Here is a 24856-nt window from a genome sequence, read left to right on the forward strand (position 1 = left end):
GCTCGTTGTCCGCCCAGTCTCAGTGTTTCACCTCTGGAAAATTCTTGTGTTTGCTGTTTACCAAGTATTTGCTTATCGAGGTGTTGGTGTGATTGCCACGCCACTGCTTTTCTGTGCGCTATTGGCTGTGCCGAAACTCCGTCTCGCTGGTGGCACCGAGCGCTCCAGGGTTCTGATCCCAGCTTTGCAGATCAGCCTAGGCAAATTGTTCAGCTTCTCCCAGTCTCAGTTTCATGCTTTGTAGGATGGAAAGAACAATAACAGTAATCCTCCTCCTGAAGGGCGCTGTAAAAACAACTGTCTGATGCGAGCACGGACCTTTAAAGATCAGAAACATGATGCTCATTTTAAATATTATTCCTTGTAAGTGTTCTTGCTGGTTTACATTAAGTTTGACATCCTACATATTTCTCTCTGTGTCTCAGCGGATGAGACAACTTTCAAGGACATTCTTGGCTTTCCATTTTTGTTGTCCATTAAAGTTTCACCATTATTCTCTGAGGACTTGATTCTGTAACTCCTTACTGAATCCTAACAACGTGTTTCTTATTGTTCTTGCACCTTGCAGAAAATCTGAGAAATGCTCTCCAAAACCAGTGCTTGTCCATCTCTTGGGTGTGATAATTTGTCTGTGTTTCACAGATACAAACTGTGTGCAGCAAAGAGTAATGATAAAAAATAAATTGCCTAATAGTTAACGTGGTATTTTCCTTCTTCAGAGTACTGTAGCGTCACACAGTGATTACTTGTGCTGAGCTTGGACTTCCCTCTTGTTTGTGATAATAGGGTTACGTGGAGCTGTATGCAGAATTTAAGCCTTTTTCATTGATGCAAATACGTGTTGGTGAATAAGGAAAACTCCTGACAGGATCCTCCCAGAGGAACTGAATCAACTGATTATAAACCCGGGCTTTCCACCAGCTCTCCCAGCTATTCTCCCAGCGCTTCTCAGGTGTTCATTTCAGGGCGTTCTGCTGACAGATGTAAATGGTATCTCAGCACCGGGTGCCAGATATCAAAGACAACTAAAATGCTGCTGGATAAATCTCCCTCTTGTGTCCTTTTGGCCGCAGAAGTGGCCATGCCTTACTGTGCTGCCCACAGAGCCAGGTACTCTTGGACTGGCATCATCTTTTAGCCTCCTACAGCTCTTCAATCCGTAACATTTGTAGTTTCCAGAAAGCCTTTCTGTGTTCGCACACTGGGGGCATTCTGCAGATGGCTCAAGAGTTAAAAAGCTGCCATTAACAACTGAAATACAACAACTCTCTTCTGATGGCAAAAAGAAATAGCATATTTGCAGTTTAATCAGAATTTCCAGCCTGCACCCTTGTCCGTTGCCGTAAAGTCTGACAGCTTGACGCTGAAGTACGTTTTTGCTTGATTTTTGTTTTTATTGTCAAGATGGCTCTAGCTCACTTGGCGTGGAAGACTTCCTATTTCTGGAAGGAAGGTCTGTTGTTCCAGCAAAGAGAAGAGCACGCTCCAGTCAATGAACTCGGCGCTCTGGTCTGTGTAATTGCTAAACAATAACCCAGCGTGATAACATCTCTTCACACTCCCTTTTCTGGAAAGACCTGGCAGGTTCCCCACTTCTTCGATCACCTTCCCTCTCCTTTGCTTGTCTTGTCATGCCCAGCATGACATCATCAGCTCTTTTCAAGAGTCTGTTCGGGCGGGGAGCGTGCCTCTGTAGCTGTTCCATAAGGGCCGCGAAGCCCTTGTGGAGGCTGAGGGAGGATGAATCACCGCTAATCGTCCCAGAGACAAGTGTGCTTCCCTTCAGCCGCACAGCCCCTTGGGCATCCTGCTGAGCAAAGGGAAGCTGATTTACTGCAAACTGTTTCCTTCCCCTTTTCTCTAAGGCCCAAGGCTCGAGGTGGGTGATGAACACGGGCTGTGGTCCAAGGCTGGACCTTGCTCCCAGGTACCACTGCCTGGAAAGCCTGCAGTGGATCTAAGCAAGGCCGTCAGGCTTTTGGGTCTGAAGTGGTTTCCTCTCCTGTCGAGCCCACAGGGGGTGTGTGGCCAGCGCAGCCCCCTGTGGTTCCTCACAGCCCCCTGTGGTTCCTCTGCCGCTCTCCAGGAGGTGAGTGGGCAGAGGCAGAGCTGGCACCGGCTGCCAGCGCGCAGGCTGCCTCACCTAATCCTGAGTGGCAGCTTGCCTGCAGGCGTTGACATACGTAACGAGCTCCTGTGTTCCAAGGAGGATTTTAGCGGTGATCTACTAGATACCTTAGTGATAAAAACTCATTGCTACTCATCCCTCTGCGGATTAAGCAACGGTTACTTTAGAACCTGTTAAGTGCAGCCCTCAGGCAGCAGGAAAAGACCTGTGTAATGTACAGTGTGCCTAGTGGTGTGATTTACAGGCAGCCGAATAAGAACAAAGGCGCGTGTGTAAGAGATTTGCCAACCAGCCTGTCGTTGGGCTCACGTCTCGGCACGGTACACACGACAGTGGCAGTCTTGCTGAAGTCATTTTAGTTCAACTTACAGGAGAAAGGGATTCTTTCCGATACCAAGAGTTAGAGAACCAAGCTTTATTTTGTTGGCTTTCGTTATCGGTGGTGCGGCACATTGACCTCAAACATCGTCCTTCTGTCATTGCCTTCATTTTGTATCGAAATTATCTGGTTTATGTCTCAGTCAGTCCCATGTATTTATGAGAAATGAGTTCAGTAGGAAAAACTATCTCAAATTAATTTTGCTCCGGGTGGAACCCACATCCCTCCTTTCCCGTCCTCTCGCTGGCTTTTTCTTGTGGTTTCTTAGGACTTTCCCTGGCACAAACACACAACCCTGAGGCTTTGAGGGATCACGTATCAGTGACAGACGAGCCTGCAGTTGCATGAACGAGGGAAAAAAGCTTTATTAAATGTGTACAGGGTGCACGATGGCACCCGCGTGGAATTAGGGTAATACAGGAAGGAGGAGCAGATGAATGAAGCCGCCTGCTTTCTGTGACACAGCCCCATCACCCACGGCCTCAGGCAGTGCTTGGTTCAGCTCGCTGCTCTCTGGAGCCTGGGGCCGAGGGTCCCCGGAGCTGCTTGCCCTCCTAGCGAGTGGTGAGCGCCACCTGCTCCCGGGAGGAGACCACCTTCCCGTCCTGCACCTCCTCAACGATCGTGCGGACCTGACGGGAAGACGTCACCACTGCAAAAGGAAAGCAGAGGACAATTATTCAGGGGGCAGGGAGGCGAGAAATTTCTTAACACATTATCGGATATTGCATGTTCTTCAGGAAGATGTCGGAAATTCCACAAGGTACTGGAAGATGCTCTTTCAGACAACCCTACATCGGCTAGGCAGGGGGAAGAGCCAGGCTGACAGCAGAGCTCCAGGAGGCAAAAGGCACACTCCAGGAATGCGAGGTGTCGCTTGATTTTTCAGGTCTGTGTAAAGCCAGAACACTGGCTGCTCGATCACAAGGCCCATTTAGGGCGAGTCTTTCTTGTGGTAAAGGAGTGCAAAGTATTTCCCTTCCTGACAGCTTTTTCCTGCGATTAGCAGCTGTAAGATGCACACAGCTCTCCCGAATCACTCTGATTCAGCCGGCGAGGCGGCGCAGCACGCCCGAGGAGTGATTTTCACTCCATCAGTCTGACAGCTGCAGGTCTCAGAGCTGTTTGTTGTAAGTGTGTGGAGCAAGACAGGTTCTTACCGTCTCTGCCGGAGTGTGAGGACATAGCCGAGGAGTACTGGGAAGAGATGCTGCAAGAGAAGGAGAGAAACAGAGAAGTCAGGGACAAATTCTTTTCTGTTGCTGATTCACAGGCTGTGTATTCAGGCAGAAGGAGAACAGAAAAGGCTCATGGTGGTTGCTAAAACGGCTGCTCTGCTCCGTGTCTCCTGAAGGGCAGTGCCCTGCCAGCAGCGAAGGGTGCCCGTTACAGCATCTCACCGCAGACAGAAACCCGGGATAGAGCCACTGGGCATCCGTGGCTGGTATGAACAGAAGGACAAACCCTGAAAGCTGCAGTTGAACTGAGCCCCAGGCAGCACGTTTTGTGTCTGTTACCCGTCTCCTCCCGACATGCCCTCCCCAGCGGAGCCCCTCTACGTACTGGGCGTCCTCGCCCTCCAGGAGCCGGCGGTACGTGGCGATCTCCTGCTCCAGGCGGCACTTGACGTCCAGGAGGACCCTGTACTCCTGGTTCTGGCGCTCCATGTCGCACCGCAGCTCGGCCAGCTGCTCCTCCACGCCGGTGATCAGCCCCTGCAGCTGGGCCAGCTGGGTGCCGTAGCGGGCTTCCGTGTCGGCCAAGGTGCCCTCCAGCGCCGCTTTCTGCGAGCAGAGGAGAGGGACGGGTTGGGGGGACGGAGGGCGCAAGGGACGGGAGCACCCACGCGTCCCCTGGCCCGCGCTCCCGCGTGCCCCCCAGCCCGCAGGGAGCCGGCCCCTCGCACCGTGCTGAGCTGGGACTGCAGGTCGATCTCCAGGCTCTGGATGGTGCGTCGCAGCTCTGTGATCTCCGTCTTGCCGCTCTGGAGCTGCTCGGTGTTGATGGCCACCTCCCGGTTCAGCTCTTCCGTCTGCAACAAGGCAAAACCGGGCCGTCACGGCACCGGCGAGGGCCACGGCCTCGGGTCCCGCGCGCCCCGCCGCGCTGCCGGCGAGCCAGCTCACCTTGCTGAAGAACCACTGCTCGGCGTCCCTGCGGTTCTTGTCCGCCAGGCTCTCGTACTGCTCCCTCATCTCAGCCAGGATCTTGGTGAGGTCGATGCCCGGAGCAGCATCCATCTCCACGCTGATCTCTCCACCCACCTGCCCGCGCAGGGCGTTCATTTCCTGGCACAAAAGAGACACATGATATGATACACGTCGGAGTGAAATCTGTATATTCCCATCATGACAGATTTCTTATTTGCACCCAGCACGTGAACCCCACAGGCCTCCTCCTGGAGGTCCTGTCTGACAGGATTGTTTCCCTCCCCCTTACCCACTCCTGGCAGCCCTAATTGCAGAGGCACTCCTGCACGTTTGACCTGACCACTTCCCATTCTGCACGAGGTACATTTTGTGGGTCCCAGTTTGAGCCTGGCTCTGCACTCACCTCCTCGTGGTTCTTCTTCAGGTAGGCCAGCTCCTCCTTCAGGTTCTCGATCTGCATCTCCAGGTCGGCTCTGGCCAGGGTCAGCTCATCCAGCACTCGGCGCAGGCCGTTGATGTCGGCCTCCACGCTCAGGCGCAGAGCCTGCTCCGTCTCAAACCTGGGGACACACGCACACACGCAGTTAAACCCCAGAGCCCAGCTGATACAGGTTCTTTCTTGCTGTTTCCTTCCCCAGCTTGGCGTATTTCCACCGAGCGTCTTTTATCAAATGTGCATGCACAGCCCTCCACGGTGCAGGAGTGTCCAGCCCACGCTGTGCCCAGGGAGAGCTGTGCGCTTCCCAGATGTCACACTTTTAGTGAGCAGTGACCTGAGGGAGCACCTTCAGTTGCAGAAGGCAAAGGAAAGCCTTAAACAGACTGGCTTGTCCCTCCTTTCTCGTAAGAGCTCTCAAAGGCATTGGACTTACTTGGTTCTGAAGTCATCAGCTGCCAGCCTGGCATTGTCAATCTGCAAGACGATGTTGGCATTTTCCACAGTTGCAGCAAGAATCTGATGGGGGATAAAAGAAAGCAAAAGGATGAAAAAGTGGTTCCAAAAAATGGCATGCTCCTGCTTGAGTGCCCATTCAGAAGAAGGACTGGAGCAGCACTGAACCTCCTGCCCGTTGGCTGGACTTGTAGATGGGCTCTGCAGGGGGAGGCAGATGCTCGTGCTTAGTCTCTCATTGGCACCGATTCGGTCCTGTGAAGACACCGGTGTGTGCACATGCCCCGGCCTGTTGCCCCTGCCAGGACAGCACCTCCAGGCGCCGGCTCACGCCACGCTGAGTCCTGGCAGCGCTCTGGGCTTTGTCTGGCAGTGCTGAACAGCCCAGCTGGGGAGGGAAAAAGGGTTGAGGAAGGAGTGCCTTGTGCCTGCATCGTTTTGCTTTCGTAATTACACCTGAGGTGCAAGTATTTGTTCTGGGATTTTGAAAATGATTGGCCATTTAATGAGCGGTAATTTCTGTGGCCACAAGCTAATGAAAAGCTCTCACTGAGTTCTGGTGCTTCAGGGGATATCCAAGCAATAATCCAGGAATATTGATGTAGTAATTTCTGAGCTGCGGTGCAGGAGGGGAGGGAAGGGTCTGCTTCCCTCTGGATCAGGAGCAGAGGGCTCCTGTGAGACCCAGCACTTCATTGCTCAAATCTGGAGACAGCTTCTGCTTCCACATGTTTCTGCACTCCAGTTCAGGGCACACCTGACAAGCTGGAATCTTAAGAGAAGCTTTGTGCATCAAGGCAGGAGCCCTCCACCCCAAGGTGAAGCCCAAGAGAAGCGCTAAAGATCTGAAAAATTCTAGGTATGTGATTTCCCCCAGGGCTTGGGCTACCGCCCCCATTTCCCTGGAATTCTCTCTCACAGACCAGGTATTGTCCTTGCCCAACCGCCCACACCTCCATCCCCTCCAGTGGAACCTGAGCTTACTAAGGCTGCTGTCATCTGAGTAGGCAGTGGTGAAGGACCAGGCAATCAGCTCACGATGAGTAACGTGGGCAGAGGGAGGCAGTGATGGCAGGGTAGGAAGGGAAGGACAGATTCTGGTGCTTTCATTCAAGGGCCTTTGCCTGAAATCAGCCAGGGAGCTGCTAAGAATGAAGAAACAACCTTGGCCCTGGTTTCGTCTACTGCATTTCAGAGCAGGGCACACACTTGACTTCAGCAGCTCTGAAGCCCCTACCACAGCCCAGTGTGTTCTGACTCCTGGATTTCACTCGTGTCTGTGTTTGCACCTCCCAGAGAACAACCATCCCATAGGGCAGTTTCTTTCTTAACCTCTACCCTGAGCCTCCTATGCGGCTGGAATGGATCCGATGTGTAGGCTATTTATGAGAACAACTTAGCATCTCCATTTGCATATCATTCAGTAGCTAACAGTGCCAAAGAGGTAACGTGTCCCTGCCTGCAGAGTGCTTGATCAGGAGCCCAGCAAAGGGAGCACATACTTGGGGCGTAAGCAGCATGGAGGAAAGGCAGGACGTGACTGGCGTGGCAGCACGCGCGCGGGAGCATCAGATAACCTGAACCAACCTCTGATAGCCTCCGACTCCTGCTTTCCTGCCCCGGCCTGCTCCCTACACCGAAACAGTCAAGAGAAAACCCATCTTTGTACCTTGAGGAGGACACGATCGAGAAACTGCTGTTCATAAATGATTACTAGTATTTCCAAGCACGCTCTTTCTGTTTTCCCATCTCAGACCAATTATCCGTCATTTGCTAATACTCTTCCCTTCAGCTGTTAGGAACAGGGTCATCTTTTTAGAAATTACTTTAATGAAGACATCTTGGTAATCCCAGCATCCTACCTTGTTCCTGAGCTCCTCGATAGTCCTGTAGTAGGGGCTGTAGTCACGGTCCGGACCAGGTCCCTGCTTCTTGTACCATTCCCTGATCTTGACCTCCAGGTCAGTGTTGGCCTCCTCCAGGGCACGCACTTTGTCCAGGTAGGCAGCCAGGCGGTCGTTGAGGTTCTGCATCGTCTCCTTTTCGCCAGCCGGGAGGATGCCATCGCCGCCTCCGAAGCCCCCTCCGAAGCCGCCTCCGAAGCCGGCCCCGAAGCCAGCCCCAAAGCCAGCCCCGTAGCTACCCCCAAAGCCACCGCCGAGGCCCCCCGCGACGCTGCTGCAGTAGCTGCCCCCGTAGCCGCTGCCGAGCCCCGAGACAATGCGGGAAGAGACAGAGTAGCTGCCAGAGCCTCCGTGGACGCTGGGGGCTCTGTACCCTCCTCCCCCGACCCGCACGGAGGAAAGCCTGCTGGAGCCTCCCCCCGGGCCCCCGAATCCCTTCAGGGAGGTGGAGGAGGAGTATTGCCTGACAGTGGTGCTCATGGTGAAGGCTGGCGGAGGCTGGAGGGCTGGAGAGAGACACCCGGCTCGGCAGCGCAGGCAGCGAGTGCTCGCTCCCCTGGCTCCGAGCCCTTTATAGCCCGGCCAGGAGGCGTTGCCGGCGCTTTTTTTTTGTTGCATTCCCAATGATCACTCCTAAAATCTGAGCCAACTTCCAGAATCGTCATTTTTGCCTTTGTTCTATTAATGCTTTTTGTCCTATTCCACTAGAAACGTTTTATCTCACAAAGGGTGTCTTTATGCTTCTTCCGTTTCCAAGTAAATAGTCAGGTGTGAGTCAAAGTAGGAGGCTCCTTGCTCAGGGCTACATTTTAATGCTGCTTTGTACTGTTAGCTCTGGAGCAGAGGTGTTCAGGCAGCGGTTCGATGCAGTAAGTCAGCATCTCTTTTACGGTGTCCTTTTGTCCCAGCGCCTGCAGTTTCCTGCCTCTGCTCAGGCTGCACCTGCCGGGACAAGAGCCGTGTTGTGAAGCCCTGAATGTACATCCACAGTCCCGTGAGCACAACGGTGCCAGGAGGTACTTGGCTAGCAATCCTGGAAATACAAGCCTGCTCTTTTATCCACCGAGAGGGATGTTCTGTAATGAAAAAGCAATGAAAAGGGAGTTCGTGCTTCAGGGCTCATTCAATTCTTCGCTTCAGACACCACCCAAAAGTGGAGGAATACGGAAAGGCAATAAGCAGTGGATGTTTTCTGGGTGTACAAGAGCCTAGCAAACCATTCAGAAAGGGCATGGTATAGTTACTGGCTGGCATAACTTAAAAATTATGAGATGCTCCAGGAAAAAAATGTGGAATAGCATGAGGTAGATGATGGATGTAAGGAAAAAAGCTGCTGGTCTCTGAGCGCCATGTACAAGAGCGCCAAGTTGACAGTGACATAGCTTAGCAGGGAATGCTAACGATGTTTTCTGTGATGAACATCTCAATCAGCTGTGACCAGGGAGGACAACCTCAGTGTGAATTTGGAGTTTACAGGTCCCATGTAAACAGAGCTTCAAGAGAGATACCGGTTGCCTCTGAAGAGCAAAAAGGCTCAAAAAATGAGAGCCCCAGGCATGGTCAAGCTCCAGTGTCTGTGCTCCGTGCTGACCTGCCTCGCGGGCAGAAACCACAAACCTGAGTGTCACTAGCTAACAATGCAGGGTGTGGAGGAGAAGATATTTCTCATGTGTGTACGTGGTGAATTGTTTGACTGTCTTTGCAGACAGGCCCCAACAACCCCTTCCCAACAGCCAAGTTCTTCCTTAGATCATTTGCCAAAGGAGGGGGGAAAGAGTATGGAAATAATGCAACAAAGGTACATTTCTGAGTCGCTTTAAAGGGCCTGACTCCCTCCCCTCCATCTGGAGAAAGCTGGAAACGATACAGGAGCAGGATGTGTCCTTGGAATACCGGGAGGTGGCTGCTGTGGAGAAGCGCAGCCGCCCGGGTTCCCGTTTGCCACTGGTGAACAGAGCCAAGTCTGCGCGACTTGGAGAACCGGAGAACTGGAATCTCCGCCGTGTTTGCTCTGGCCGGAGGCCGGGTTCAGGCTCTCGGCGGCAGCATCTTCTTGTCGCGCGGGCGCCGGGAGACGGGGCGCGGGGCCAGCGGCCGCCCACTCTCCGCTCGTCCTCCCCAGGTGCGGACGGCGACGGCGCGGCAGTGCGGGGGCGGCTGGGACGTGTAGCCCCAAGGAACGCGCTTGCTGCCCGTCCTCGCTGCCTCACCCTCACCCCGGGGAGACAAAAGGGCCGAACTCGGGGGCTGTCCTCGCGGAGCGCAGCGGTGGCACGGAGAAGGGGGAACGCCAGGGACAAAACCAGCGCAGGGCCCCCGGGCAGGTCCAAGCCCTCAAAGCCCTCCGGACCGGCCAGGCAGCAGCGGTGATCAGCTCCCGCAGCCCGGCTGTAGGACGGGTGACTGCCGCAGCGTTTCGGGGTTAACAGCAGATTCTTTCTGGACATGAAATTGCCTTTTCTTTCATCTTTTGTTTCCGAATTAACAGCTGTGCCATAAAATTACACATTGCTCAAAATATCTATGATATTTTGATAATCCCACAAGGCGGCAATTAAAATCATGAAGTGTTAATTAAGACTTAAAACAACGTATTAAAAATTCTAAGAGGTTATTTACATGACCTCCCACTGCACACAACCACAAATGACTGCATATTGTTTATATCACACTCTCTTTTAAATAAAAGGCTGAATATTAAATCAGATTCTGCCTCTGTTTCACGAGCACATGCATGCTATGAGCCTATTTTTTCTACATTTCAAAAGCAGCATGCCCGTTCTATGGCATGACAGTAATTCCATGGTAGCACGTTGGTGTTCAAGCATGCGATCCTGCCTTACTTTAGGGGGAAAACGGAGGTGAAGTTCTGGCTCCAAACATACAGATCATCAGACCCAATAGATGAAACTATCTGGACAAAAACACTTTGCTGTTTATTTTAGTGCACTTATAAAGTTTGCCCTAGTATCGAGTTATCATAGGAAATAAATGAGCTGAAAAGCCACACCTTAATGGCTCTTTCTAAAGTGGTCTGTTATGGCAGATGAACTCGGCGCAGCCCAAGAAGTCAAACTGTCTTTCTGGAATAAAACATCACTTTCTGAAACCTGCCTCAAGCTGCCGCTGCCTGTCTGCCTGAGCCGCCACCTGCAGCTCCCTCCTCAACGGGCTCCTTAAGGTCTAATTATTAATGCTTAAGGCAGGAGAGAGTCAACATCTGTTTTCCACACCTCCCTCACAACCTGCAGTAGCAGGAGTAATAATACTTTGCTGACAAAATCCCATTTTAAATACTCGTTGGAACAGGAGATTTTGATAGCACAGTATTATTTGCTGTTTCTATAGCAACACGGGTGAGCCCAGACTTTTCCAGGAGAAAAAAATGAAGCAAAGATGAATTCCAGCGAGGCACCTCCAGCGTCCCCACGCCGGGTGGTGCAAGGGTGGCAGCCGGAGGGGCTTGGCCACTGCGGGGAGCTCGGAGGAGCTGCGCGAGGTGTTGATGGTCCCTGCACCACCCATGGGGAGCACGGGGGGTCCCCAAGAGGGGACCTGGGAAGCCCCAGGTGTTAAACAGCGGGCTGCGTCCGTCCGTACCCTTCTCGGGCGTCTGAGCTCAGGCTGCTCGACGCCTGCCCTCATCCAGCCCCGGGGCACGGAGCATCCCTGGGGAGAGGCTGCGCGGGGCTCCCTCCCGCAAGGGCGTGGGGGCGGAGGGAGGGCAGTCTGTAGGGCTGCGGCGATGCTGTGGCGGGCAGCGCCTCGGGTCGGGAGCCGGGCCCTGGCAGTTACTCGTGGCCCGTCCACGATGCGCCACGGGGGCGTGCAGCCGCGGAGCGGCGGCGGCCCTTCTCCTGACCACAGCGCTCCTCTGCTGGGTGGTGGTTACGTGCCCTTTGGTGGAATCTGAGTGGAAATGAGATCGCTGCTCGTCAGCGGTGAGCTTCGAAACCCAAGCCATGCCCACCGCGAGTCGGTGGGTGCTGGAGCGCCTCAGGCGGCTCACGCAGGGCTGCTGCGCGGGGCGGCTGATGCCCTGAGGGTCTGCTCTGCGCGGCCGGGGCCCGCAGCCGACACCGGGCAGAGCTGCGTGGCTGCAGCACAGGGTGCCTCTGGACCCCAGCATGAACCCTGCTACCTCGGCTTGTAGGCGCTGCGCTGCAGGGATCCTTTAATGTTTGGAAAAACACCCTGAATTCTCTCTTATGTCCCTGTAAAATCCAGGCGGATTTTCTGGAAAAGGGTCTTAAAACTGTGTGGCCAGCTCTATCCTTACACACATTCAGTAGTGTTTCTCTGAATCATCCCATTGATTTAGAAGCCGAATTTATGGAGTAATAAACGTGGCAGAATCCAGCCAAGAATGTGTCTGAACTGGCTTTCCAGGAATGGCTGGGCCAGCTGACGGCAACGTGAACTGCTGCGTCAGGAGCAGCCACTGACAGCAGGGAGGGCCAGAAATAACGCCCAGAGAGTTTCAGTCTTTTTCCTTGTGTAGACCATACCCACCACTTACCATCACTTGCTTTCCTCACTCTTTAGCGGTGCCTTTGGAAGCAAGAATTAAACTAAGCTGGGTTTGTGTTTCTGGAGCGGCGTCAGCCAGCGTACCCCTGCCACATCTACAGCTTAATTTCCTTTTAGCACAAAGCTTGTTACCCGGCCTGCAGGGCAACTGCTGAGGCCGAGCTGGGAAGGGGATCGTTTGCAGCGCTCTGGCTGCCTGACCTGGGTTTTGTTCACTTCCTCGCTTGGACTCACTGAGTCAAAAGCTTCAGCTCTGCTGCTGCTGTGGGTTGCAGCCAGGGAAGCGGCACTTTGCCCCGACCGGAAGGTCCCAGTGCCAAATCTGAGATGAAATACAAAGACTCTCACAAGTTTCACCTCCCACGATGCACCTTTCTAGACCTCCACCCACATCAGCTGCCCTCTGAAGCACCAGGTCTCAGGTGTTACAGAAGTGCAGCTCTACTGGCCCCAGCATCTGGGTACCAAAGGTGGAGAGTATTGCTGCTTCCAGAGAGGAGCTTTGTCCTGCAGCTCTGGGAGCAGGACAGCCTGGCTCTTCAGAGCAGCAAGACCAGACCCTGGTTTGCACGAGTGCAAAGTAAAGCTTTATTCGATTTCTGAGCACGGCACAGCGCCTAGAGAAAGGGTGAGGGAAGCGGGGGTGTGACAAAAAGAGAAGATGCTTTTCGTGGTCTACATAGCCAGAGCACATAAGCTGGAACCTTCTTTTGCTTTGCTGGGTGAGGTTTGCAGCAAACCACGCAGCCGCCTTAGTGGGCAGCCTGGGTGATCTGCTCACGGGAGGAAATCACCTTCCCGTCCTGGACTTCCTCAAAGATTGTGCGGATTTGCCGGGTGGTTACGGGTGCTACAATGGAGAAATAAGGAACCGTTACTTACAGGGAAGGAAGGACAGAGTGTCTTAAAGATTTTCATGGGTAGCTTTGTTATTACCAACAACTGCCTCAAAACCCCATAAATATATATATAACCACCACATTCCTACCCCTAAATACTTTATTGCATAGTTTCAGTCTGCACAGGTAGTCTTCTGAAAATATTTTGGTACATCATAAGAGTGGTTTATGTCAATTCACATTTTGAAAATATAATAAAATAGTAATTTGAGTAAATTAGTAAAAACAGTCTGCGCCAAGAAAGTGGGTAAGGGTGCAACAGAGCTATGTGTGATCAGTGTTCCAGCCAAGACATGTTCTTACCTTCTTTCACAGGCTGCGAGACGTAGTGGGATGACATGCTACAGGAGGAGAAGAGAGAAAGGATGGACAGAAAGGGGAAAAAAGTGAGTAGTCTCTAAGACAAAATCATTCTTTACAACCCTGCCTTTCCTTCTCGTACCAGTATGTGACTAAATGCCTTCTGGAAACTGCCTAGTGTCAAAATTGAGAGGAAGGCAAAGGTAAGGATGTATGTGTGCCACGGGGATTCAGACATAAGGCAGGAGGCATCCCTGCTGCAACGAGCAGCAGCGGTACCTGCTCCTTCCCCAGGATCACACAGACCCCGGCGGGATGGAGGTGGATCCCGGGGGTGCTGCAGCGCTGTGATAACCACCGGGCTGCTCTGGACTGGTAGGACTGGAAAGGGAGACCCAGCGGCACGCCGTGGTCAGGGAACGGGCTCGCGGGACCCTCTGGGGAATGCAGGTTGTTCATGTTGCGTTTCCGTCGCTATTACCCGTCTCCTCCCGACATGCCCTCCCCAGCGGAGCCCCTCTACGTACTGGGCGTCCTCGCCCTCCAGGAGCCGGCGGTACGTGGCGATCTCCTGCTCCAGGCGGCACTTGACGTCCAGGAGGACCCTGTACTCCTGGTTCTGGCGCTCCATGTCGCACCGCAGCTCGGCCAGCTGCTCCTCCACGCCGGTGATCAGCCCCTGCAGCTGGGCCAGCTGGGTGCCGTAGCGGGCTTCCGTGTCAGCCAAGGTGCCCTCCAGCGCCGCTTTCTGCGAGCAGAGGAGAGGGACGGGTTGGGGGGACGGAGGGCGCGAGGGACGGGAGCACCCACGCGTCCCCTGGCCCGCGCTCCCGCGTGCCCCCCAGCCCGCAGGGAGCCGGCCCCTCGCACCGTGCTGAGCTGGGACTGCAGGTCGATCTCCAGGCTCTGGATGGTGCGTCGCAGCTCTGTGATCTCCGTCTTGCCGCTCTGGAGCTGCTCGGTGTTGATGGCCACCTCCCGGTTCAGCTCTTCCGTCTGCAACAAGGCAAAACCGGGCCGTCACGGCACCGGCGAGGGCCACGGCCTCGGGTCCCGCGCGCCCCGCCGCGCTGCCGGCGAGCCAGCTCACCTTGCTGAAGAACCACTGCTCGGCGTCCCTGCGGTTCTTGTCCGCCAGGCTCTCGTACTGCTCCCTCATCTCAGCCAGGATCTTGGTGAGGTCGATGCCCGGAGCAGCATCCATCTCCACGCTGATCTCTCCACCCACCTGCCCGCGCAGGGCGTTCATTTCCTGGCACAAAAGAGAAACACATCTTCATGCCATCCAACACCAGCCTGTAAAGATGTTCCTCTCAAGACAGAGTTCTTCAGGAAAGGTTGCATCCTTCAGCAGGTATTTCTGGGGCAGATCAAGAGGAAGCAAACTGGGGCCTTTGCTCCACAATCACAAGCAAAATAATCCAAATTCTTAAGAAATCTCCACTTGAGTTAATTCTTTGGAGAATAAATCAGAGCCTATAGTTGGCTTCATTTCTCAGGAGATAAACCTTCCAGGCCTGAAGCTGCTGGGATTGTTAATGAATCTCTAATGGCTGCACTGGACATCACTGACATAACAAGTGGTGAATGGATTTTATACAGGCTCCAGAGAGGATGCGCTGTTATCCAGAATGCATCATCTCTGCTTCCTTACCAGCACTTCTCATCTTCCCCCCAGCAGTTCCAGACTCAGCACAGTCTTAAATGTTGGACCAGATCTCATTTTCTGGGCCCAGGCTGGACTTTTCTGAGCCTGGCTCTGCACTCACCTCCTCGTGGTTCTTCTTCAGGTAGGCCAGCTCCTCCTTCAGGTTCTCGATCTGCATCTCCAGGTCGGCTCTGGCCAGGGTCAGCTCATCCAGCACTCGGCGCAGGCCGTTGATGTCGGCCTCCACGCTCAGGCGCAGAGCCTGCTCCGTCTCAAACCTGGAGGGACACAGGGACAGTCATGAAAAGTGCACGAGATCTTGCCCAGCCAGGGACAGAGCACTTGGGTTTGTTGTCCGCTTCCTCCACTGGCATCACGTCAATACTGCATGACCCCGACGGTGCTTGGACAACTTCTGATGGTGCATGCTAGTGATTGCAGGGCAACAGCTGATAAAACGGTGTCCATCTCAGTCCATAACATCACCTTGCCCCTGATACCACTGGGCCTTGTTGCCGGATCTGGGCTTTCTTGAGCTGCACACACGTGTTAAATGCACAGCAGAGGCACAGTGCGAGTTCTTTGCACTGAGGAACAAGCCGTGGGAATAAAATAATGAAGTTTTGGATGGCACCAGAGCAATCCCTAAGCACCTGTAAGATTTAGATAACCATCTGCTTTGGAAATTGCACCTTCATTTTGAAGGCTTGTTTCCATGTTGCCTTTTTGGGCTTTGGATGGGATTTTCTCCTCATTCCATCAAATGTCTGTGCAGACCTTGTTCCATTTTTCCAGGAAATGTGGCTTACTTGGTCCTGAAGTCATCAGCTGTCAGCCTGGCGTTGTCAATCTGCAGGAGGAGGTTAGCATTGTCGACTGTGGCCACCAGGACCTGGAGGGTGGAGGATAAAAGAAAAAGCACTAAATGAGTGTCAGGAGCAACTTGTGGCTGACCAAGGGGTGGGAGGACAAGTGAGACTCAGGACAGGGGTAGTTTTGAGAAGCTTGGGCTTTCCTTAGCAGAAGTGTGTATTGAGTCAGGACAAGTGAGACAGCTGAGACTGGCTGCAGGAAGGGGCTGATAACTCTGTGACCTCCCGTTCCAAAAATCCGTCAGTAACGATTTCAACAGGCAGCATGAAGCCACGTAAGACGTGTGAGAGCTGATGACGGCATTGGTTCCCATGCTTCAGTCAGGTGCTGGTTACGCAAGGGTCAAGGAGGAATCACCTGCGCCCCCACCCACAGCACCATGCGGCTCTTGTGTCAGGACAGGTGGACCAGGGGGTTGTTTGTGCTTGGCAAAGCTTGTGCCCCTTTGTTCTGGGATGGGTTCAATTTCTTGACTGCAGAAAAGGAGCAAAATGCAGTGAGCAGGTGCCTACAGCTTCTGATTGCTCTGTTACAGAACCAGGAGCAAATAATCCGCACTGGGAGAAGGTTCAGGTCAGAGCCTGGGAGGACATCAGTTATGGGGCCAAGGAGATGGAGGGAAGATGGATTCCCTGCATCATTTGCCAGCACGCCTGCAGCTCCAGCTGTACACTGCCTTCCTCCATCTTTACTGGGGGCAATTCATACCTAAGAAGTAACGGAAGAACAAAGTCAACTCTTGAATACTTCCTCTGAAATGGGGTGGTGGGAATCAAATCAGATCTGAGAGAAATCCCCCCAGAGCTGCCTGGGTTGGTGGGTTTGCATCAAGCCTGGCCCTGAGGCAGTGACTGCCAAAGGGAGGTGAAAAACTCATTATTGGTCGCTTCCATCTTTTCCTCTTTAGCATCTAAATCACATCAATACTGAGAAGCTGAAACAAGTTTGCAAGGTCTTTGACTGAATGTTTACAAATATGACATCAGTGTTTCACAGTTTGCACACACCTACAGCTTCCCCTGCATGTTCATTTTAAGCTCCCTAAAACAGGCATTATCTTGTCTCTCATTCTTCATTTTTGCATTACATCCTTTTACAGCTGCTTCTTCCAGTGAAAACTGCCCTTACTCCATCTAGAAGGATGTAACCAAAAGCTGACGTTGAGACATCTCTGAATTTCGAGCCTGGCACTCTGCATGTGCATCTGAGACACTTTGCACGACATAGTTAGGGCTTACTAATGACAGAGGCAGCAGTCGGTGCTTCTGCTTCCTCTCCGATAACAAGACGTCCCACTGTGTCAATCCCAGCGTCCTACCTTGTTCCTGAGCTCCTCGATAGTCCTGTAGTAGGGGCTGTAGTCACGGTCCGGACCAGGTCCCTGCTTCTTGTACCATTCCCTGATCTTGACCTCCAGGTCAGTGTTGGCCTCCTCCAGGGCACGCACTTTGTCCAGGTAGGCAGCCAGGCGGTCGTTGAGGTTCTGCATCGTCTCCTTTTCGCCAGCCGGGAGGATGCCATCGCCGCCTCCGAAGCCCCCTCCGAAGCCGCCTCCGAAGCCGGCCCCGAAGCCAGCCCCAAAGCCAGCCCCGTAGCTACCCCCAAAGCCACCGCCGAGGCCCCCCGCGACGCTGCTGCAGTAGCTGCCCCCGTAGCCGCTGCCGAGCCCCGAGACAATGCGGGAAGAGACAGAGTAGCTGCCAGAGCCTCCGTGGACGCTGGGGGCTCTGTACCCTCCTCCCCCGACCCGCACGGAGGAAAGCCTGCTGGAGCCTCCCCCCGGGCCCCCAAATCCCTTCAGGGAGGTGGAGGAGGAGTATTGCCTGACAGTGGTGCTCATGGCGAAGGCTGGCGGAGGCTGGAGGGCTGGAGAGAGACACCCGGCTCGGCAGCGCAGGCAGCGAGTGCTCGCTCCCCTGGCTCCGAGCCCTTTATAGCCCGGCCAGGAGGCGTTGCCGGCGCTTTTCGTCACCCCTGACAGCCAGAGCCAAATTCCAGAATCATCACTTTTCTCTCGCCGGTTTCACGTCCTTTGTCACATCCCACCAGAAGCAGGACAGCACACATGGGCTCTTCTCCTTCCGCTTCAGTTCCCAGCACCCGCTGTGATTCAGAGCGAAGCTCCTTGCTCAGGGCTACGTTTCAGCCTTTCGCCGTTGCACCTGAGACGCAGAGGTGCTCGCTCCGGCCCCGCCCGCTGCTCCGTCGTCAGGTAACGCAAGTGGATCCTCGGCGATGTGCCAAGTCGCCCGCGAGTGTCTTATATCATTCAAAATGTACAAATCTATTTATTTGCTTTTTTAAAGAGTCTAAAGCCAACAAAAGCTGCTGACTTAAGGGCTCTGCACATCCATAATCTTTATATGGGCCAACCCAAAGCCAGATGGAAATTTTCGCGTCAGGACCTCTGTCCCAGGACAAGCACAGACCTGGCGGTATTTGTGTACTGATACCGTATTTGGCAGAAATCTTGTAGCTCAAAAGAGAAGAAACTCCCGTAATTTCTGCTTACGTACTGGTCTGGGGCAAATCTCTCTACAGAGACTGGAAAGTCCCTGCAACAGTCAGGTTTTCAGCCAGTTTGAGAGGCAGATGCCTGATGTTTCCCAGTGGCACCTGCTTTGCTGCATCACCTTCCACAAACGCCACAGGAGCAGCCTGTGACCGGTCAAAGGTTTGTAGAAGCCAAAAACGTCTGTGCCACCATTTCTTCTATCTCGTTGCTGAGGCAAGTCCTAATGCTTAAATAACCTAAATCAGAGAATTTGAAGCTGTGTTACATGTCCATTGCCAGGACACATTACGTGCCGTTTCGGTTGGGAAGGGGATGACCAGTCCTTGGCAGTGCTCACGCCTGCAGTGCTCATGCAGATACGCATTGTCTACAGGTTGCAGCTGCAAGACCCAATGCAAACGTGACGCAGCGGGACCAGCAGCGCCTGCATCCAGAGTACCGATGGGCAAAGCGCAACGCACGGCAGCGAGGAGCAAGAACACCGCGGCCGCCTGCGGAGCAGAGGGTTTAAACGGGACAACGCAGAAGAGACGTGCAGAGGTGAGGCAACGCAGCCACCCCGGGAGCCACGCTTGCGTCGTGCTATTAAGGGATTGAGCTCGGTGATTAGAGAAATGCAGCTGGACAGGTATTAGCGTGAAAAGAGCGGCAGAGAACAGGAAGGGAGACTCTGCCTTGTTTCATTCTTTGTCGGGGAAAAAAAATCCCTTTACTGATGTGGCGCCAGGTCTTGCAGTGCACAGTGGAAAATCGCACACCCAACCTTCTGGCCTGCCTGGCTCCAGCGATGTCATTCTCGGCCAAAGAAGTTATTTTTCCTTTTAGCAGAGGTGCCTGTGAGGTAGTGAAAGAGAGTTACAGGGATTAGGAACCTTTTTGTGTTTTCTCTCCTGTCGTGATCTCCTTCCTTCCCAGGGCCCCTCTGGCTGTTTTCACATTCTAATGCAGTGAACTGATTTTGGAGTGGCTAAGGTGTTCCCAGAGCCTCACCCTGGGTAATTCACAGTGCCTCCTTTCTTTCATCTGTTCTCTGAAGGACACAATAACAACAAGGCTTTATCTGCATCGCTGTTAGATCTCAAGGACTTCATGGGGAGTCACGTTCTCTTTCTTTAGCAGCTCCATGAGAGGTGGTGTGATTTTTCTGGGTGGCCACCAAGGAAGCAGCTTAACAAGATCCTTTCAGTCGAGGGCTCTGGTCTCTGGGCAGCCACGCCTCAGAACTGATTGGCTTCAAATTTGGATTTTTAGCTCCCCAAGCTGCAAAATCTGGGATTTGGGATGTGCACGTGCCCCATCCCTTGGAGAGCTGGGGGAAAGGAGGGGACCTGGGAGCATCCCACTGCTGGCAAATGGCAGAGCGTGCAGACGACTGCGCTCAGCTTGCAGCGCAGTCCTGGGCGAGCTGGCAGGGTGAAAGCTCAGTGTTCCTGCTGGCCCGCTTCCCTCTGTAGCGGGGGGTACAGGATTACCCAACAGCCGTTGTGTGGGAGCTGTGCTGGAGCCTTCCCTGGCCACCCCTGCTCTGAGTTCTTGCAGAGGTGCTCCTTTGCTCTCGCAAACGCTCTCCTGCTCCAGGCAATTACCGTGTTGGCCGTGAGCCTCTCACGTGGGCCAAAAACCGTGCTGTGAGTTCTGTCTGCCCCCCGCTCGGGTCACCCTCACATTTTAGGCCAAGTTACGAGTCAGCCTGAAGGTGACAACTGCCCTAACACGAGGCAAAGCCCTGCCACAGCCCCACAGGCAGGGAATAGATGGATTTGGGGCTTTTCTTTCTGTATTATCACAACCTCGGCCCATGTTTAAGCTCTTTTATTTCAGCTGGCACAGCACCCTAAGAGGAGATCTGGAGCTTGTCCTGCAATATCAGATTTTTCTGGTCTTTTCCAATCAATGTTCTTGCTGGTTGGCTGCTGCCCTGACCTCTGGCTGAGCTCCTAAACAATAACCCAAAACCAGCCCTGCTCTTACACAAGAACCCCTTAGCCCAAAGTCCCCCTTGCGCCGGCTCTGTTGACAGGGCGTGATTATACAGAGCAGCAGGCACTACTTCGGCTATTTTATGTTTCCAGAAGAATTCAGTCTCCCAGGCTCTCCTGAAACACCCACCCACAATAAATTCCCTTGAGATAAAAAAAAAAAAAAAAAAAAAACCAAGCCACATCCTAAGGTTCAGGAGATGGTATCAGAGTCTGTTCCAGCAGGAAGCATGCCATAGATGCTATCTCTCCCTCAGCTGCGCTGCAGGGGGAAAGAAAGAACTGAGCTGGTCGGGCCAGCATAGGAAGGGAGGTGAAATTACATGTTTGGAGTGGACACAGTAACCCAGTGTGGTGAGGGCTGGTGTGAAAAGGCCAGGGTCGGTGTGCTGCATTTGCCTCAAACAACAGCACTTAATTGTGCCTTTCATGTCATGAATAAGAGCTAATTAGGAGTCATTGGGTTTCCCCTGTGGGCCAGCTTCTCCCGAGTGCCTTTCACAGCAACCAGCTAGTAGAAACCAGCTGAAGGATGCAACCCTGGGGAAGATGTCTCCTGTGTGCAAGGAACGGGAGGCACAGGCCTTACTCTTGCTGACAGGTTTGCTCTCTAAGTCTGAACAACACCAAAATGGATAACAAACACACCGAGGTGTGGAGTGAAATACGCTGTCTTTGCTTCTATTGCTGATTCTTTATCGTCTGCTGGGACATGCCCTGACAGCCCCCCGCCATTATCTGGAAAAAAGCGATCCCAGATCTCTTACCATGAAAGGAAACTCCATGGTGTGTGTGCAATGGAAACTCGCCCCGGGCAGGCTCAGGGCATTTAGCCATCAGCCAGAGAGCCCACGCTGCAGGGCGGCGGGTGATGCTCACCCCGTTTGATCCCCTCCTGCCCGCTGTGCTGCCTGCGGGACGGAGGAGAGACAGGCAGCCCAGCCTCGTTCCCTTCAGCTGTAGAAAGGGGAGGGGGCAGCAATGGAGCCAGCAGGGCGAAGGATGGACCGGAGGGAAGACAAGGGGGGCGACTCTGTGTGGTCCTTCCCTGGGCTCCAAACTGGGTCCTGCCAACGGTGGAGCCAGACCTTGCTTTGCCTGCGGGCAGCCTCCATCGGCAGCGCCGTGTCAGGGCCACGCTGGGCTCTGGACGAGCCCTGTTCTCCTCTCGGTGAGTGGGGAGGAGGGTGATGCTCCCCCATGTTGGCCTGTGCCCCGAGCTGTTCACGGAGCATCAGGTGACATCCTGGCCCTGTGTCATCTGGTGCTCCACAAGCCACCCTCACCAGCGAGCACCTGGCTGGAGCGCGGAGCTGCTCCCCGGCCTGAGACCCGCTCTGCCCGTTTCGGCACAGCATGTGTGAGATCCCTGACGGGAGCGATTCCCAGTGAATCAGCGCTGCCAACACAGCCCGTTCACACGCTCCGGTGCTCGGCGGCGGGAGCGGCTCAGCCAAGGGGCTGGGCAGCGCGACGCGACGCGGTGGTGGCTTTGCTCCGGGGATCGCAGACCTGCCTGGCACTAGATGGGGCTTTCAACAGATTGTTCAAGCTCTTCCCCCGCGTCCTGCTGCGGTTGCTCACTCTCAGAGCCACCCGAGCGCCGCGGCCGCCCGGCACGCTGTCGGTTCACCCAACCGCAGGCTGGCTGAGCGCTGCTCCTCTGCCGGCCTGTTTGAGCAGCCGAGGTGCTGAACGGCTTTTGGGCACAACCAGCCTTGTCTCCAAGGGCTGGCCCAGCCCTGCTGCCCCTGCTTGCAGGCCAGGAGCCCATTCGAGCAGGCTCAGTGCTGGGAGCAGCTCGGCTCCCTCTTACCCTGAAAGGGCTCTCCGGTGACATCCCAGCTTGGACACTCCAGCTCGGGCTCAGGCCAGTAACGATATGCGGAGCCACGGACCAGAGATGGGGATTCCCTGGTCCGGAGCCCAAGGGGAAGCTGCTCCGCACCAGGGCTCTCCCTGTGAATCTCCCTGAGCTGCAGTCAGAGGATGACCAGAGTTGTTCTGGCTGGCAAAGGGAGGACAGATGGACAACAAATCAGTGGTTGCTTTACTCTAGACAAAGAATAATTTTAGTGCCTGAGCAGAGCCAAACTCCCAAACTATCATGAATTGCTTTAGCTCCATCTCCACAGCAAACTCTGATTTGGAGTTTCCCACGTTATTTTTTTCACTGTCTGCCTTCCAGATAGCGAGCAGCTCTTGCATTTCCTCGTGTCTCATTCTGTTGGTGTGGAAATAGGATCACACCCTGTCTGTTCACTCCTCTCCCCTCGCTGAGCAGGGCAGAGCAGGCGGGGAGTTGCACGCGTACTTTCCCATGCTGACTGTAGGCAACAAACAGCGGCTCCCGCGTTCGTTCTGTGCCCACACCCGCTGCACCTACAGGGACTCCAGGACAGGTTTCCAAGCCAGAGATGGGAACCCCGGCTTGGGGACACCCGTGATGCCGGCGGTGGGGTGAGGCAGGTACTGGCGTCAGCCGGGAGACACTCACGCTCACAGAAGGGCAGGAGCCGCATTTTTCGCCCTGCTCTGGGGTGCGGCCAGTCACACCAAAGGACCCCGGGGATGTGCCAAACCCGTTGCTGGTGACAGGGACTCCACCAGCCCTGGGACTCCTCCGGGGCAGCCTCTGCTGGCATTTAGTGCCCTCCCGCTGCCAGGGCTTGCCCTGGCCTCTGTGAAGACCCACCCCACGCACACACAGCCCCGATGGCACGGCAGGAGGCACAAGCGATGGGAACAGCCCCCACAGGCTGTGCTGTTCTGGTGCTCTCCCCAGAGGAAGCCCCTCTCCCCAGGTGAGACCCTGGCTCTCAGCTCGGTCCTCTCTGCAGGAGGGCTTTGACGTGGCCCCTCAGGTAGGATTTGCCGTGTGCTCTCGCCCCCTCCCAACCTCCCTTGCTGCTGCTCCTCGAGTGCTGACGGCGGCGACGGCTGTTGTCTGCGAGGGGACAGCGAGGCTCCCGCCACGGCCCGGGTGCAGCAGGGTCTGGCCTCCCCTTGGGCACATGGGGGAACACTCCCAAGAGGCCATTGTGGCTGCTGGGAAGGGAAGGGGCTGCCCCGCCACGGGAGCCATCGCGCTGGGGAGATGCTCTGCCCCAAAGCAGTCCCCGTAACCAGGCCACGCTGTCGCTTCCCACACGATTGTAATGACTCGGCCGCTCGTTAATCCCTGCTTGGCAGGCAGGCAGGCTTCTGAAGTCATGAACAAGACTGAAACAGTCCATGCCTACCAGCGGTCCCCAGCCATAAACCTCCCCCCATCCATCCCCACTTTCCCCCTGCCGACCGGAGCCCCCCAGCCGCCCTGTCCCACCCACGGCCCCGCCACAGCACCCGCCGGGACCACGCTGCCAGCTCCCCGCTCCCGCTCTGCCGAGCCCTGCGGGTCCCCTGGCTGGAGTCCACGGCCCCACCTCGAGCACTAATGATTTTCTGTGCGCGAGTTCAAAGGGAAGAGGCAAAGCCGCCCGGCAGCGGGTGTCTGGCGGAGGCGATGACCTGCCCGGGCTTGGCACAGCGCTCGGCTCCGCTCTCTCGCCTGGAGCACGGCCGATCCTCTTGATAGGCAACAGTAATTATGAGCTGCAGCTTGGGAAGCAGCTCTTTTGCCTCTGTTATTATTTTTTTTTTCTTAATCCAGATAACTGTGCTCAGCCAGGGAGGAGCAAACCTGGGCGATTAAACCTCATCCCCATTTCGCTGCACCGCCCCGCGCCCGTTGTGGGTCTGAGCGCCTCTGCGCGCTGGGGCGGCGGGTGCTGCTCGGCATCGCCTGCCCGGGGGGGCCGGGACGAACACCCCAACCGCCCCCTCCCGCGGTGCTGCGCGGTGCAGGGCCCGGGCCCGGCCGAGCATCCCTCGGGCAAAGCCGCCGCCCGGCCCGGGAGCCCCGGTGGTGCCGGTGCGTCCAGCCCCCGGGGGGGCCGGGGGGGCCCCGGGCCGAGCCAGGGGGGCGATGGGCTGAGCGGGGGGGAGAGCCGGGCCGGGACCGGCCGGGGCCTGTGTTGGGGCCGCGCTGGGACCGGCCGGGGCCGCGCAGCGGGGACGCGCTCGGGGTGCGCGCCGGGACCCGTCGGGGCTCGCGCTGGGCCCGGGCGGCGCCGGAGGGCGCCATCGCTGCGCACGGGCGCCCCCTGCTGGCGGCGCGGCGGGACGGCGGGGGGTGCAGGGAGGCGCAGGAGTTGTTTGGGGGGTGCAGGGGTGTGCAGGGGTGTGCAGGAGTTGTTTGGGGTGTGCAGGGGGTGCAGGAGCTGTTTGGGGGGTGCAGGGGGTGCAGGGGGGTGCAGGGGGTGCTGAGGTGTGCAGGAGGTGCAGGTGTGTGCGGGGGTGTGCAGGGGGTGTTTAGGGTGTGCAGAGGTGTGCAGGGGGTGCTGGGTGTATAGCGGGTGTTTGGGGTGTGCAGGAGGTGTTGGAGTGTGCAGGGGGTGCTGGGGTGCCGTGGTGTGTGCAGGGGGATACTGGTGTGTGCAGGGGGGTGCTGGGGTGCGCCGGGACTGCTGAGGTGCACGGGGTTGTGCAGGGGGTGCTGGCGTGCATTGGGGTGCTGAGGGCTGTGCAGAGGGAGTGCTGGGGTGTGCAGGGGGGGGGTGCTGGGGTGCGCCGAGGTGTGCAGGGAGTGTGCAGGGGACGGCCAGGGGGTGCAGGGGG

The 24856-nt window shown here is 55.4% G+C and overlaps 2 protein-coding genes across 2 annotated transcripts; both read right to left on the reverse strand.

Moving 5' to 3' along the window:
- Positions 1-3061: 3061 nt before the first annotated feature.
- Positions 3062-7933, reverse strand: LOC104341022 (keratin, type I cytoskeletal 14). Its single transcript, XM_086478025.1, has 8 exons — positions 7412-7933; positions 5530-5612; positions 5061-5217; positions 4634-4795; positions 4414-4539; positions 4071-4291; positions 3668-3717; positions 3062-3159 (listed from the first exon to the last, which is right to left on the reverse strand). Exons 1-8 carry the CDS (start codon positions 7931-7933, stop codon positions 3062-3064), a joined length of 1419 nt encoding a protein of 472 aa, XP_086334151.1.
- A 4802-nt stretch (positions 7934-12735) lies between these two features.
- LOC147413742 (keratin, type I cytoskeletal 14-like) lies at positions 12736-17543 on the reverse strand. Its single transcript, XM_086478028.1, has 8 exons — positions 17022-17543; positions 15640-15722; positions 14952-15108; positions 14273-14434; positions 14053-14178; positions 13710-13930; positions 13186-13223; positions 12736-12833 (listed from the first exon to the last, which is right to left on the reverse strand). Exons 1-8 carry the CDS (start codon positions 17541-17543, stop codon positions 12736-12738), a joined length of 1407 nt encoding a protein of 468 aa, XP_086334154.1.
- Between the last annotated feature and the right edge of the window lie 7313 nt (positions 17544-24856).

Source organism: Leptosomus discolor, chromosome 25 (genome assembly GCF_034619465.1).
Source record: "Leptosomus discolor isolate bLepDis1 chromosome 25, bLepDis1.hap2, whole genome shotgun sequence".
Lineage (NCBI taxonomy): Eukaryota > Metazoa > Chordata > Aves > Leptosomiformes > Leptosomidae > Leptosomus > Leptosomus discolor.